This window comes from Pelecanus crispus, chromosome 8 (assembly GCF_030463565.1).
Source record: "Pelecanus crispus isolate bPelCri1 chromosome 8, bPelCri1.pri, whole genome shotgun sequence".
Lineage (NCBI taxonomy): Eukaryota > Metazoa > Chordata > Aves > Pelecaniformes > Pelecanidae > Pelecanus > Pelecanus crispus.
This window is the reverse complement of record NC_134650.1, coordinates 2,652,838-2,669,149: the sequence shown is the minus strand read 5'-3', so window position 1 is coordinate 2,669,149 and position 16,312 is coordinate 2,652,838. Positions and strand designations below refer to the sequence as shown.

Below are 16,312 nucleotides of genomic sequence, written 5' to 3'. Positions count from 1 at the left end.
TTCTACACTCCCACTCGCTGGAGAAACATCTCTTTATGAGGTCTGTGGAGCATAACTAGTTTGATTTTGTTTAAATCTGCATCACCGTACAGGTAAGCAAAGGCTTTCAGCCACCGAACTTTTCCCAGAAGTTTTGCATCACTGAAATATGCATAATTTTACTTTTCGGTGATCTACCTCTTCATCCTACAGCTCACCTGAAGCAGCTCATAAAGCACCTTACGTCTATACCCAGCGTGTTAATGGATGGTTCGAACGCTGCTGGGTCTCGAGACTTTGGGAAAACTTTGGAAAGCAGAAATAAATAAGGAAGCTCTACAGAGAAGGAGCTCGGGAGCGCCAGCCCGGTCATGTGCAGCACCAAACGCCACGGACCACGCACGGAGCAAAGCCTGCGGGGCGACAGATTTACGCCAAGGGGAAAAAAAAATAAAATAAAACAGAAATTCAAAGACCCAGCGGGGAAGGAGCCGCAGTTGCCTTACCTCCGGAGTCCTTTCTGATGGTTTCTTTCGCAAAGCCTGTTTAATCTTGGGGTCCACAGGAGAGCTCATTCTATTGCTCTGCTCCTCCGGGTCCGGGACGCCTCACAGCAGCTGGCGGGGGCGACGGGACCCGCGAACACAACACGGCAAGGCGCTCAGCCCAGGCCCCCGCCCGCCGGCGCGGCCGCGGCCCCGGCGCGGAGCGGAGCGCGGCCCGGCCCCCTCCCGCCGCTGCCCCGTGGCGGGGCGGGGACGCGCCCCGAAACTTCCCCCCCCCCCGCCCCCCCTGCGCCGGGGGCCCCGGGGGAGGCCGCGGCCCGGGCGGGGAGCGGCGAGGCGAAGGCCGAGGCGGGAGCGGGCCGCGGGGGGAGGGCAGGCCGCGGGCCGGGCGCGGTGCCCGCCGCCGGGCCGGCTGCTCACCAGGCGGGCGGCTCCTCCGCGGCGCTCGGGGCGCCTCCGGCTGCCGGCGCTCAGCAGCGAGGCGCGGGGCAGGCGGCGCCGGCTCCCGCCGCCGCGGTTCCCCGGCGGCCGGCGCCGCTCCCCATCGTGCGGGCCCCGGCGGCGGCGGCGCGGCCCCGCCGTGAGGAGAAGTCGGGGCGGGCTGCGGGAAGTTACCGGCCGGAGCGGGGCTCCCCGCGCGCTCGGCCCTTACGCCGAGCGGCTCCGCCCGCCGCAAGCCCACAAAGCGACGCGGGCGGGTGAGGAGTTTCGCGACGCGGCGCCAGCGGTTCCTTCGCCGCGCCCCGCAGCCTGGCCCGCTCCTCCCCTCAGGCCGCCGGCAGCCGCCCGCCGCCGCCGTCCCGGCCGCCCTCACCCACCACGCATTCCACCCCCCTCCCCCGGACAGAAAAGCGCGAGAGCGGGCTCTTTAACCCAGAGAATCAGCAAGAAGGGCGAGGGGCGGGGCGCGGGGAGGGCGGGGCTGAGGCGAGCTCCGCCCCCCGCGGGCCGCGGGGTGGGGAGGGGCGGGGCCAGGGAAGGCTCGCGAGGGTTGGGAGGGGCTGGGCGCATGCGCGCTGGGGGGGGGGGGAGCACGGTGGGGTTTTCCTAAATCACAGAGCAGAGGTGTTAGCGGATCGTTGAGGCTGGGAAAGGCCTCTGGCACCATCCAGTCCAGCCATTAACCTGCACTGCCAAGTCCACACTAACCAGTTAAGGGCAGAGTCATCATTCATTTCATGTTCCTGGCTCGCTGGCTGGATTATTTTTAATGAAAGTAAAACCAGGAATCACCAAGGTTGGAAAGGCCCTCTAAGATCGTCAGTCCAACATCAGCCCAACACCCCCATGCCCACTAAACCATGTCCCCAAGTGCCACCTCTCCCCGTTTTTTGAACCCCTCCAGGGATGGGGACTCCCCCACCTCTCTGGGCAGCCTGTTCCAATGCTTGACCACTCTTTCCATGAAGAAATTTTTCCTAATATCCAACCTAAACCTCCCCTGGCGCAGCTTGAGGCCATTTCCTCTCATCCTATCACTAGTTACTGCTCCACCTTCGCGCCCCAAATAACTCATTTTCCGCGCTGCTTGCGTTTCGACGTCAGATGGGACGTGCCTCTCCGACTCGAGTTTCCACGGGCAGGGATAACTGTCTTGTCACAACCGTAAACGTCGGGACATCGCCTCTCCACCGCTATTCCCGTGCTTTGCCTGCGTTCCCACCTTTCCCTCTCAGTTACAGGTCTCACAATATTTACCTTCTTGATTCTTGAGCTTCTGAAAGTCCCCGGCTTCGGGCCCGGAGCCGTGCGGTTCGGAGTCCCCGGGCGCGTGACCCCGTCCCGGCTTTGCCCGCCGAGGCCTGGCCGGCGCCGGTGCCCAGCGCGAGGGTGGAAAGACCGACCTGCCGAATTTGGAGCTCGTCCTTAAATCAAAAGCAGTTGCACGGCTCAGAAGGCTTGTGGGGATTCTACGAAGCGGGCTGGTTCCCAAGTCCTCCCAAGAGCTGCATTTCCAGTGCCGATGGCTGCTCGGGGACACAAGGAAGCAGTCATGTATCAATCGTGCCTCGGAAGATTTCCTTCCTTACACCAAGTCCAATTTTGTAAATTTGTGAGATCAAAGCTGTGCAGGCGCACAACTTGTGTTTGTCCTTTTTCTTTTTTCTCTTTCCTTCCTAATAAACAAGAGCGTTTTTGTTTCTTCCCTTTCTCCAGCTATTCCTTCCCGTTCTCTTTACCACTTGCCCTTTATGGCACAATTGTCTTTGTTGTACTGAAGGACTGCATTGGCCATTCCAAGTTGTTTTATAATATTTCTAGTGTTTCCTTCAAAGAAAAATCTGAGGAAATTTGACATTTCCTCAACTGTAAGCTTCTTTGGTGCTGTGCCTAGTACCACTGCAGGCACAGCAACGGTGGAATGGACGCCCGCATCTTGAAAGCAACTGTCCTTAACATCACAAAGTCATGACGCTGCTGTCACTAGAGACACAGTATAAGATGCTCTCAAAAAGGACAATCAGGTAAGGACACGGTTTCAGTCCCGTAAAGTCTTATCAAGACCGATTTTTTTTTTTTTTAACTTCATTTTGAACTTCCGTGGTAAAATTAACATTTCCAAATATCATGTCTATTATTGTTCCAAAGGTCAGAAGTTTGTACTAGTTATTTGGCAGAACATGCTATCCTTTTTCGACTTCAGTACGTAAAATATTATTTCCACTAGTGTGGGAATCTTCTGAGATTCCCTGCCAGCAACCCAAATCGAAAAGCTGCAGATAAAAAGTTCTCCCGAGTAACTGAAGAGAAGCAAGTAGAAAAGAACTGAAGCGTGAATCCTTTATTAAGAGAGTCTTTTTTTCTTATTTTTGCCTTCATGTTTTCTTTTTTCTTTTAATAGCGAATCAAGTAATTTTTCTTTATCAGCTCAGTTTATAGTTAAAGATCATGTAAACCATTAAGTTGACGCTCCCCAAGTGCAGGTGGCTGGAAGAAAACTTAACGGAAGACTAGAATAAAAAGCCTAACTGCAATCTGTGCTATGACAGTTCTCACGGACCTGTAATAATTTAAATCCTAATCTCGGTTTTTAGAAGGTAATTCATTCTAGCTGTTCAGCATTCCTGCAATCAAAATAATAAATAAATAATAAAATAAAATTAGTAGCCTAAGAATTCCGTTTTCTTTTGCACACATTCTCTTACTTCAGCCCACAGACACACATCGAGCAGTAAGGTAGACGGAGGTACTCAATAGGAACTGCTATTCCAATTTAATTGCTTGGCTCAACTGACCCGTGAAACAAGACTTTCCTCGCTCCAAAAATACCTGAATTTGGGTAGGTAATGGCTCTAATAGCTGCAATTATTCCAGGGGTTGTTTTAGCTGTCAGGTTTGTTTTCCCAAATATCTGGAGAACAATGGAAATGAGTGTCATGATCCTAACTGCTTGCCGGCGTTACAGCCGATGTCTCCACACGGTAAAGCCTACGTAGTTAAACACAATTAAGAAGCTTTCACAAGTGAGTAATTTCAGGGCTGGGATTAAAGGATGTGGCCAAGCAGGATGCCTGTGGTCTGTGCGGAGGGGAAAATTCGCTTCCCTTTTGTTTGGATTGTATCAATCACTCTGCCCAAATAAAGCATCATTACTTATCGCGTTGTTTTTTATTTATTGAAAAATAACAATATCTGTAGTCTTACGTACAAGACCTGAAGGTGTCTTGCTATTTATACAGATGAGTTGCAGTCTCAGGAGGTTAAATGTTTCTGCTTCAAACATCCGTGAATTTGAGAAGATCAGCTAAATTACGAAGCACATCTCCTCCTCCTGGTATGTTCCTTCAATTGTTCGCGTTCACTGACACTCCCAGCCATGTCTTTTAATCTCACGCCTTTCACCACCGTGTGCACATCCCGGATTCTTCAGGGTAAAACTCAACTTCCTCACCTCTCCCAGTGGGAAAGATACACGATCATCATACACTGAAATATTTTTTACTTGTGTTTTTATGTATTCTATATATTTCTTCTTCCCGTGAGTTTTATTACAGCCTGTCTGGCAATTTCCTTCCTCTCGTTCTCCAATACGGCTCTTAGGCTATTGTTTTTGATTTCTTAGCTTTGGAAAACAAAATTCCCCTTTCGAGGTTCATTCACATCATTGGCAACGACTACTAGCTAAGTATGTGGCTAACACGCCACAAGGAAGACATACAAACTAATTCTCTGCCTGACTGGAGGAAAACAAAATGTTCTGGGATCCCCCAATGGGAAGAATCTCTTCAGGCTGTTTTACCATATATGCGTATTCTGATGATTAACTTCCCGAGCAGAACGTGTTTGTGATGGTTCAGTGGAAGAGTGTGAAATCAGGGAGGCAAAGGGATAATTAGCAATTTTGTGCAAGTGCACCTTTTGAGGGGAAAGTTACGTTTTTGCAAATGGCACAACACTGATCAGGTACTCGGATAAGAACATTGATCTGTCTAAAACGGCATGTTGCAGCTCAAACTTTCAATCTCTGAAATTATGTCCCAGAAAGTGTGAAGTACCAAATTATTTGTGCAAAATCAAAAGCGAGAATGAAATGGTCATTTTGCATTCTACCACTAATTTTGCTCCTTCTGAGGCAAAGTTCCCCGCTGTGCATATTCCTAGAGCTTCAGTGCAAAGGATAACGCTAAAATGTAGAAATGAAGCATGAGAATAGTGAGATCGCTATCTTTCTGCTGTATCGTAATAAAATTTTTAAGACTAAAAACCCATCTCTTTTCTTCTCTTCAACTCAAGACTAGCATGGCTTTCCTTCCACGTACAGATTTTTCCTGAAGGGTGAAACTAGAAAGCCACGTACACATCAGCAATTACGGAGGTCATCCTGACAGTCAAACCCTTATTTTTCAGCCTTAATCAACAAGACTGAAACAAATGGGAAGCCTAACGACTTCTAAATGCGGGGATACAACCCTTTCTCTACTCAGGCTTTACCTTCAGCCGCAATTTGCCTTGCTTTTGCTGTTCCCTGTCACACGTCTTTGATGGTCTCTAATGTGCTGAGTGCTGGTGTGAATGTACTGTGAATACTGTGAGCCTTAAGACTGAAAGGTCTTAAGACTATATTAACATGCAAAGAGAGGGGGATGACAAGCCCCAGCTGCTCCCCGGAGCAGACTGAACCATAGCTCCAGCTGGAGAGATTAACCATTTCCTACGTCTTAGCTCCTGACTGAAGGGAACGTCTCCTCTCAACTGAGGCCGCTTTATGGGATGTCCACGGGAAAAGCTACAGGGAGGACAGGTGGAAATTCTGAAATAACAAGTATTTCATGCTTGAGGATGCATAGCGGGTGAGGAACGTCGCACCCTGGCCATCGTGTCAGGTAATGCCCGGCCAGTCACGCGCCGGACCGCCTCTGGAGTCCTAGTTCCCAAGTTAGGAGCAATCTGCTAAAGCAAACAGTGAATTAGGTTATTTGCTATTCATTTACAAAGGTTTCTACGAAAACAAAGACGTGCATTGATACGGACTCCCTGAAAGTTGCCAGTGAGGACAGTGAAAGCTATTTATATTGAAACAGCACTGGCTGTCCCGTGATGCTTACATGTATATTCTCATCTACCTCGCTTCCCCTCTGTGGGCAAATGTGAAAAGACACGTGTCACGAAGAGCGTTCCTCTCCCTTGCCGGCTGCTGAGGGACTGGAAAGGTGCAGCTGAAGTGAGGAATGGCTGTCTGCCCGCCCCGCGCCTGCCGCCACCCCGCTGCTGAATTACCAGGCTCCGTTGAATGCGAGTGAGTGGGATCAGGAGTGAAGGGACTCCTGCCAAGTCAGCAGAGCATCCAATCTGCCCCAGGCATGGTAGAGTGTGCAGCCTTATCGGAAGTGTCTGATAAAACACAGTAAGAACTGACAAAAACATTCAAAACTGTTATAAAATACCATCTCAAATAAAAAGGTTCTTGCCCCAAACAGACACACACTCCGCAATGGAAGAGCTCTGTCTTTCTGTCTGAAACAGGATCTTTTATCAAATGGTTTGTCTGTCTTCTGCCGTTTTACTCCTACTACGCACAACCTACAGATATTTGATTCCAGCCCCAGCACTTTGTTGGCAAAAGCTAAAAGAGCATATGGACCTGTCTAGATATTGGAGGTATCCAGCAACAGTATACAGATGTCCAAGCTCTAGCCTGAAAAAATTAAAGATGGGGGTGGCGGGGGAAAACCTGCCCTGACAGGAGGCAATCTGGAGTCTAGTGACTACCCCATTTGCATTTGCTTTGTTGTTATAATCAGCTTAAAACTTTAGCTGAAAGATTTTCTTCATTTGTCCATAGGAAACCTCATGCCAAAAACCATTAGAAAGGGGAGGGTGGATAAGAGAATGGGCTGGGCGCAGATAGATGAACACTTTAAAAAAAAAAACCCAAAACCAACAGCAACAACAACAACAAAAAAACCCCAAAAAAACAAAAGAAAGAACACTTACCATGGTAAACTCCCCACCAGTAATCTGACATCGGTAGCCAATTCAACATATCTTATTCCAAAAATTTAACATCTCTCTCATTAATTTTGGGGGGGGTCGCTTAAAGCTGGACAACTATAAGTTGCAAGAAGATTTCACAAACAGTGGGGATTTTGTGACGATGACCTGTTATAACCCAGAGAGAACATGCAATGGTATTTGTATTTTTCTACTGAGTACTTATTTACAGAGGCAAAAAGCCAAACACTTGCATAACTCAGTATTACCATTCTGCGTATCTGTGACATTTGTGAGTGGACAACGCTTTGGCTGACGATGTTGAGCTAGTAAAAGAACAGGGCATGTCTACGGAGAGGAGCCAGTTTAAATATGATAAAGATTAGAGTAAATAGGATTTCAGTCCTCCCCGCTTTTTAAGTAAATGGAGTAATTCTCTGAGCATGTGGAAAAATAATAAACAACCTCGCTGCTGCCAAATAACAGGCCAACAGTCTAGACTTTTTCTTAACTGGCAATCAACTAGATTAAGAAATTGTGAATAAATGCCTGCCATGCTATTTCTTTGCTTTATGCAATCAAATACATGCTACTTATTTGTGAAATCCTGTGAGAACTATTACAGCATTTGAATTAAGACCAAGGCTTGGGAAGACTTGCAGTTCTTACCATTTTCTTGCTGCTGGTGTCAGTGTCAGGGTGCTTTGCAACCACGGGCATTGCTATCACGGCTGAGACCAGGGCAGCAATTCAGCCAGCACAGAATCATCGAATCATTTAGGTTGGAAAAGACCTTCAACATCATCAAGTCCAACCATTAAAGCATTACATCAGCTTTCCACTGTATGTATGTATTTTGTATGTTTGTAGGAAGATACGTGTCTGTGTGTTTGTGTTTCTGCGTGTGTGTATAAACTATAATTTGATTATGAAGAAATGTTGCACAGTTCAGTAGACTCAGTTCAGGCCTGGGAGCCAGGAATGCTCAGTGAACTCATTGCAAAGTTATGTAGGCCAAAATTCCCTGTATCATCCTCTGGTTTTAGTCACATTTCGATGCTGTCGGTCTGATTTTTTCTGATGAAGAGAGTATAAACAGCTCCTGCTGACATTAGTGAGTGAGCAAGCACTCAGCTCCTCCACACTGGCAAATTGGGTCCCCTCGCATCGAAGCACTCGGTGTCAGAGGCGGTTGCTTTTATCATCTGTCTTCGCAGGATGACATACATCCTTATTATTCCTTATGATCTGTTCTCCGGCTTTTAATGACCCTACAGAGCTAATGAGATGTTTAGTTCCCCCACCCAAGCACAAGCATATGGATGAGATGGTATCAGGTGGCTCGCTGAAACCATTAAATCTCAGGCATGCAGAATATCCAGAAAGTTCCTGTTTTCAGCGTGTCAGTCTTCAAATGCAGAAGCATACGGCATGCTCACATGATGTCAGCAGCATAACAGAACAAACTGTCTTTTGCAGACAAAATCTTATCTATTTTTAATTTTGAAAAGATTGCAGAAAGCCAACCGTATCCTGGGCTGCATGAAAAGCAGCGTGACCAGCAGGTCGAGGGAGGTGACTCTTCCCCTCTGCTCCACCTGGGATCCTGCATCCAGCTCTGGGGCCCCCAGCATGAGAAGGACGTGGACCTGTTGGAGTGAGTCCAGAGGAGGCCACGAAGATGATCCAAGGGCTGGAGCACCTCTGCTACGAGGCCAGGCTGAGAGAGTTGGGGTTGTTCAGCCTGGAGAAGAGAAGGCTGCGGGGAGACCTTCTTGCAGCCTTCCAGTACCCGAAGGGGGCCTACAAGACAGCTGGAGAGGGACTTTTTGCAAGGGCAGGTAGTGATAGGACAAGGGGTAATGGCTTTAAACTGAAAGAGGGTAGATTGCGATGAGATATAAGGAAGAAATTCTTCACTGTGAGGGTGGTGAGGCACTGGCATAGGTTGCCCAGAGAAGCTGTGGATGCCCCATCCCTGGAATTGTTGGAGGCCAGGTTGGATGGGGCTTTGAGCAGCCTGGTCTAGTGGAAGGTGTCCCTGCCCATGGCGGGGGGGTTGGAACGAGATGATCTTTAAGGTCCCTTCCAACCCAAACCATTCTGTGATTCTATGATCTGCAGATGACTCTTCTTCCACTCGGTGTCATTTTCCTCCCTTCCTCCCCTCCTTCCAGAAGCCACAGCCTTGGTAATGTCACACAGTAATCCTGTATCACGGTAGATGTGATGGCAGGGGATATTGATCCCAGCGTCCCAGAGCCTGTGGTGGCCTCTTCCCACAGCCCAGAAGCTCTCCTGCAGCAGACAGCTGAGATGCTCCTGCTGAGACACCACCAGACTCTCTTTTATCTTCACGCAGCAAAAAGCCAAGACATCCAGGGACGCCAGCCGTCCTTCCTCAGTTGCAGGGGAGAGACACGAGCGCAGACGCAGGAGGAACAGCCTCGCTAGGTGCAGAGCAGGAGCTGAAGGTACAGCGCCAGCAAGGCACAGCACCAGCAAGAGCCAGCACGCAGAGTCAGGCTCCTCCTGGAAGACCGGCTCGCTTCTCCTTTCGGCACACAAAATGGGGAGGGACCCTGACTGCCAACCCCGTCATCCCACCCCAAGGGTCTGCAGCGTCTCCTAGCAGGGATTTCACCCAGGAGGGGAGGCTGTGACTGCCCAACAGCAGCTCCTGGGGTGCGTATGGTGTGGGGGGGGAATGTGAGGGGAGAGGGAAGCGTCGCTCCATCCTGTGCTTTTCAAGTAGATGATTGTACTGGTTGGGTTTTTAAATGCTACAAGTACAAGCATCCGCGGTCTTCCTTGAATGAAAGGAAGCATTGTGTATGAAACACAGGAAGAATTTCCTTTACTGTAACTTGTAGGGAGCAAAGGAAATAAAAGCAGAACAGCAGCTAGATGAAGGTCAGATGATCATATGAATCATACGGTGATGCAAGTTATCGAGCGTGCGGCTCAGTGCACCACCCAATAAAACCAGATGCCACCTAAGTACACAAATATCACTTACCTACAAGCACTTACCCCACATGGAAGTGATTTCTCTTGCTCAGAGCAGAATGGGCTGCTTTTTTTTTTTTTTTTTTTTTGGTTTCTTACTATGATATTGCGAATTGAAAAAATCAGGAAAAGATTTACCAGGTAGGACAACAGTGATGATATTGAGGCAGAAGCAATTTCTTTAGATTTTTAGGCATTTCATTCCACCTAGGTGAAAGCTGAGATGCAAGCATTCCCCGGTCTGAAATACTGAAGAGGTGATGGAGGCTGCTGTCGGGGTATGGGCAGAGCTGTGTCTGGAAATGTATTTGTTATTGCCGTTAGAAGGAGGAACACAATGAAAGTCATGCAGAATGGCCTGTAGGAAGCACACTGACTCCCAGAAACACCATGACACCAAGAACAATCTTGTTAAGGAAATATGATTTTTAAGAACTGCGTCTAAAATGACTGCGCAACTTGAACCAGCAAACTTTGACTTTTCTGGCAAGCTGAACAGGGTCGCTGTATTTCGACATGTCGCAGGTAAGCTCCCTCCAAGTGCCCTAGCTCCCCTCGATGCCATTAGGAATACGCTCAGTGCTGTACCGGTGTAAGCCATGGATGGCACCAGCAGATATCTCAACCTCAGAGTTCTTCGAACTGTTTTAGTGCTTAATATTTTTCTCAGAGCTTTGGCCAGTGGGCAGATTCATTCCATAGAAGCCTGCATTGCATTTCAACAGTTGGGTTTCATTGCTCTCTTGATCCAAGGCAAAATTGCCTTTGCAGTAGAAGTGTTTTCTATAAACAATTGCTGTAGCAGTTGCTATTTTGTGAACTGCTAATTGAGCCTGTCTCCAGGAGGGTATTACAAATCTGCTGCACTTTATAAAGAAGGTACCGAGGGAAATGGCAACAGTTTGTGGGCTTGCAGTTAAGGAGACCTTGAGGTAGCAGGAACCACCTCAGAGTTTTTTCCAGTTGTGGTCTAAAAGAAGGGCGTGCAGACAAACGGTAAAGAATCTGCAACCAAAAATGGCAGGAAGAGTATTACAACAAGAAACTAGGAGAGCAGAGCTCAGCAGAAGCCTGTGTCCAGGATGGGAATCACCAGCAGTTGCAGGCATCTCCAGGGACCTGGCCGGTAGCTGGCACCCATTGACCGTGAGCGGAGACGGGTGCCAGAGACACCACCAACGTGAAGGCGCGGTGAGTTGCCCAGCCCACCAGTGACGGTGGCCAGCAGATGGAACGGTTGGTAACACCGTGGGCAAGGAGGGGGTTACAGTTCTGTTGGCAAAAGGCATTTCCTCGCTGAGACAGCGAGACCGCCGCGTGCTCCAGTAATGATGCTCAGCTGCCTCTTTAGTTGACGGTCTGAACAGGAAATAACCGACTCACAAATTAATTAGAAATGCTTAACGAGCTCTCATGCTTCGACCGTAAGTGATGAAGGCGGAGGACGGATGCTGCTGTTGGAAGACATTTCCCCTAAAACTGCCTCTGTTGCACGCGTTCTGAGAAAGAGGGAATTCACCCCGTATTTCTCATGTGCCTGATGTCTTGGCACTGGAGAGATCCCGCGCGGGCTCCTGCCGAGCGCTGCCGGAGCCGGTGATGCTTTCGCAGACCGGAGGGTGATCCAACGGGGTCAGCGGCTTCCCAGCGAGCAAGCCTGGGGAAAAGCAGACGAGGATGTGACAGCAAACTACAACGCATCTGAAAAGCTGTATTTAGGTTAAAGATTCTTTTCCCCCTAAAAATGGGAGTAGCTGTGAAGAGCTGCGATTGCCAGGAGCAGCGGGTCTTCTCACTAGCCCAGGACAGGGCCCTTGATTTTAATCCTCAATCAGTTCAAGCCTACGGTTCTTAAAAAAAATGTATCTGTTTCCATGGGAAGGGCCTGCTTTTCACTAACCTATAATTTAAGAAATGGTTCGCAGATTTAAACTGTATTTCGAAAAATAATTTTGCCTCCAGGCTGATGGCTGTTGCAGCCTAACCAGCCTCAGAACAACGTCACGTGAAATGGCAGAGATCGAGACCTTTACTTAAACTGTTGGAGCTGCACAAGAAAAACAAGCCTGGAGAATAAAGCGCCCGATCATTAATTATTGCGGCACGAGCAGCACAGCTGTAATTATCTTGTTCGCCGAGAATGTCTCCCGCAAATTTTATCAGTCATATTGTTAATACATGGAAACAGGAGCCCTTATTCTTTCTGCTCTTTCGGTAGTGATCGAAATTAGACAAGATTTCTAGTTACAGCTGCTATTAATAAATCTACTCCTTGAAAATTTGGTAGTTAATTCCTTAGGATTCAGCGCACTCAATAAGCTATTGAAAAGTATAATTGCTCGTGGCTGTAATTTTGAAGTAATTATAGAAGAATCGCTGAATGTAGTCTTTTCAAACGCATCGAAGTTCTCCAACGTGAAAAGCATCTCTGGCAGGAAAAAAATCAAGCACACAAACCCATTTGCACCCTCTTCCCCAGCGCCACTGTTCATAAACGCCGTGGTAGCGCAACGACCCTGCGCGATCCCCACGCCAGCGCCTGTAAGCGAGGGTGTTTGCTCAGGAGCGGTCCCACGCCTTCGAAGCATCGGTTCCAGGGGTCTGGTATCAGCGCCGGGAGCCGAGCGCTCCGCGCTTGCCGTGATCGCCCCTGTACAGACTCGGGCTTTGCCTCCGGGCGCTCTCACCGAAACCACTTTTCTTTTGGTGACATCAGTGGAAACATTCTAGAAATTCATTCTATTAGCCAAGGAAACTAAAATAATTTGCCTTTAGGAAATAAGATGCTCATCTCTCAGGGAAATGCTCTCACCCATCTTTTTCAGCCCGACTACGTGCACTTCCATAAGAAGCGCTGGCTTCATTTTCTACGCCGCTCAAGGAAAACATTTGTTTTCCGTTAACAGGCTGGGACAAACTCCACCTTCAGCTCTCCCGCCCGGCCCCAGCGATGCCACGAGCGACGCGTACGTGTGTCTCAGAGCCGCGACTTCAGCCCGTCCTGCTCGAGAAGGAGCTAAGGAGAGCAGCCCCGCACCTCGCTTCCCGCCATGGCTGCAACGCAGCAGAGCCAGGCGGGACGTCACTGCCGCATCCCGCACCTCCTTAGTGGTTTTCCTTTAAAAAAAAAAAAGCTGAGTCTGTCCCACCAGTGGCACAAAAACTCACGCTAAGGAGTTAACGAAGAAGAAGCAGCAAGTTCCAGATTAAACAGACGCTCTGGTTACGGTGGTTAGACACTGAACGACGGGAGCAGCCAAAGGCACGGCGGTCAGAGAAAGTTCCTCTCTCTCAGCAGTTTAGAAATCGCAGGACGGATGAAATCTTGAAACAATAAAATGCCAGCGTTGAACAATGACTTTATGGGCTAAAACCCGGTGGGCCCAGGGACGGGCCCCACCTCCGGCGTCTGCGGCACCGCAGGGGCTCCCCGTGCTCCCCGGGGCATGAGCCCCCCCCCCCCCCCCCCCCCCCCCCCCCCGCCTCGGAGGAAGCGGCTCCGTCTTGCTCACGCAAGGCTCTGCTTTGGTAACGGGAAAAATGATGAGGCAGGGCAGGACGCTTCCCTCCTGCCACCCCGACCCCAAGATAACAGAAGTTGAAGACTTCTCTTGGTCTGTAACTTCATCTCTGGGAAGACGTATCTACGGAAAAACTGTCACCCAAGGAGCCGGGTTGCAGGGCCTTAAGGGAAACAAGAGCGAACAGAAAGCACGAAGGCATTCGGGGAGCGAGGGGTGGATCACCCCAGGACCCCCCCCAGCACCCGCACCGGGGCTCCCATCGCTGCCCGGAGATGGGCACAGGCAGAGCCGCTGTGTCACAAGAAACAGGCATCTGCTTATCTCCTGTGCCACTTTGGAAATCCGGGACCAACCTACAGCCCAAATACTTCCTTTGGGATGCGGCGATACGGACCCGCCGGCTGGCCTGGGATGCCTCATCAGCGCACGGAGCTGCGCCGCGCTTCCCAGCTCTGCCCAGGAGTGACGGTTCCTCGCCCTCGGTGGTGTTTGAGCACCCAAACAGCCGGCCAGATGGTATTGCAAGGCTCCGCTATGGAGCCTTGGTGGAAATTTGGTGGAAATTTGGTGGAAATCCGGCCTTGAAACAACAGTGAGCCTCTGCGGCAGGACCGGAGCCCCCGAGCCCCAGCGTGAAGAAGCCGCATGACCGGGCCCACCCTGCAAACCACCGGAGCCGGTTATTCAGCCCCAGCGCCCGCCGCAGCCCGGCTCGCGGGGCTCCTGTGGGTGCCGATGGGCCGGATCTGCGTGCACAAGCTGCCCTGCCCGCAGACCGGCCGCGATGGGCATTGCTCAAACCCACAGGAGCTTTGAGCAACAGGTACCGGGCAGAGGAAGCGACCACGCGCTGGCGTGCGGCTGACGTGCATTAACGTCACGGCGCAGGGAAGGAGCCCGCGACGCCGTGCTGCGGCTCCGAGCTCGTTCAGATTGCATCTTGCGGCAGAGGCGGCCGCGCAGGGCCTCCCCCTCCGCCGGCAGCACAGGAGGTGCTGCCGGGTGCCTCGCCACGAAGCGCTCCTGATGTTCTTCAGGTCGCCTTCCCTTCAGCAGTAACGTCTCAAACCACAGGACCAGCTGCTTGCTGTCACCTGTCTGACTTCTACATCTTTCTCTTCTGCGCCGTAATTGCCGGTGCTTGGCGTTGAGAGCTCGCCGTGCCTGCTGCGGCTGGCTCCTCGGGAGCGCGGCTGAAGGCAGGAGCTCAGGCGGTGACTCCCCACCCTCGGAGCAGATGCCTTCAGCTCCAGCTGGGAACAAGCAGCTGGAAGAGGCAGGCGTTTAGAAATCAAATTCTGCTGCTGTACAAATACTTTTGGTAATGAAAATAAACAAAGAGATGGGAGTAACGTGCTTCCTCCTGCTACTCTGCTTCCTAGGAAGTGACGGGCTGTAAGAGAGCAGAGGAGCTGCGCAAGACCCGCGTGGGTGGCGCGAGGGTGACGGCTCTCACGAAGCTGTTCGTTTCCAGAGGCCACACGACGCGTCCAGCCTTGCCGGACAGCCGGCGGACATTGCCCTGGCAGAAAACGCTGCAGTCCCTCGGGGGAAAAGAGAGCCACAGCACCTCTCCGATTTGCGGCCCCTCGTGCCGGCTCCTCAGCCAATTCCCGTGGGGATCCACGGCTCCGCGGGAAGCTCCGCATTGGCACTTTCTGTGCCGGTCGGGGCAGGACCTCACACCGCCGTACGCTGGCGCCGAGCGAGCTGCGTGTCCTGCAACGACGCTGACAAAGCTGGCACAGCACGGCAGAAACCTGCGGGGAATGTATTTAAAATAATGTTTTTGTGCGAGGGGCAGCGTAAGGCGCACGCCCTGGGTCAGCAGCTCAGCCCCGCGCTGCCGGTAGGCACCGTGCCTCTGGCCTCACCGCATCCAGACGCCGCTGGCATTTCTCCTCCTGTTCCCCCCAGAAGGCAGCGGGACCCTGCCCTGCGCTGGGGGCCCGACCGGGGACGCCCCTGGCCCTTCCCTCTGTCCCCCAGGGAGGGGGAGGATGAGCCACCCCCTCGGGGCAGACACCGAAGCCAATTCACCTTCCAGCTCCTCTGCCAGGAGAGGTCTGGAAGCAAAGCCCAGACCGGGGAGCCAGGTTCTGCCCTAAAAGCCTGGATAGATCCCACCAGGATTTGAACTTGAGGTTCTTCGACTGCCAAAGCCTGAAACGCGCTGATTCCAGTGAAGCAGCACCTCCAGCGAGCACCAGCAACGCTTTCCAAAAACCCGAGCAGCGGTGTATTTAGATTTGCCTGTAGCAATAGCAAAGGTGATGGTACTGTTCACGGGCAAGACAAGAAGGGCGCGCAGTCGGCGTGCGAAGCCTGCGATGCTCCCGTAGCCCATGGAAAAAACCCAAGGGGGTGGCTGGAACAGAACGCGCACGCTGCAGCACATAAAGCGAGGCGTGACTGCCAGCACAGGGACAGCCTCGGGAGACGTGCGTATCTCCAGGGTGTCTGCTCATTTTTAACTCCAGCTACAAGGCTGCTATTTTTTAAATGACAAATGTTTACGTCGCATTTGCAGAGAGCAAAGAAAGCAACGGGGGCTCAGCGGTGAGCTGTTGAGGAGCTCTGTGCCTTTGTGCAGCCAACAGCGACGCGGTGAGCTGCTTCCTGCCCCGTGGGTCCAGGAATCATCCTGTGGTTACTGTGCACGAAGCTGCACAGAAAGCAATCATCTCCTCTTGAGAGGTCAAGCGTTGGAACAGGCTGCCCAGAGAGGTGAGGAGTCCCCGTCACTGAAGGGGTTCAAAAAACGGGCAGAGGTGGCACCTGGGGACATGGTTTAGTGGGCATGGGGGTGTTGGGTTGATGGTTGGACTGATGGTCTTAGAGGGCCTTTCCAACCTTAATGAT

General features: G+C 51.2%; 1 protein-coding gene across 4 annotated transcripts in view; it reads right to left on the bottom strand.

Moving 5' to 3' along the window:
* Positions 1–599, bottom strand: part of RAPGEF6 (Rap guanine nucleotide exchange factor 6) — a 137,475-nt gene extending 136,876 nt beyond the window's left edge. For all 4 annotated transcript variants that reach the window (XM_075715304.1, XM_075715301.1, XM_075715305.1 and 1 more), the window contains exon 1: positions 486–599. In XM_075715304.1, coding sequence (XP_075571419.1) covers positions 486–554 — 69 coding nt within the window. In that variant the 5' untranslated portion in view covers positions 555–599. The remainder of the gene's footprint in view (positions 1–485) is intronic.
* Between the last annotated feature and the right edge of the window lie 15,713 nt (positions 600–16,312).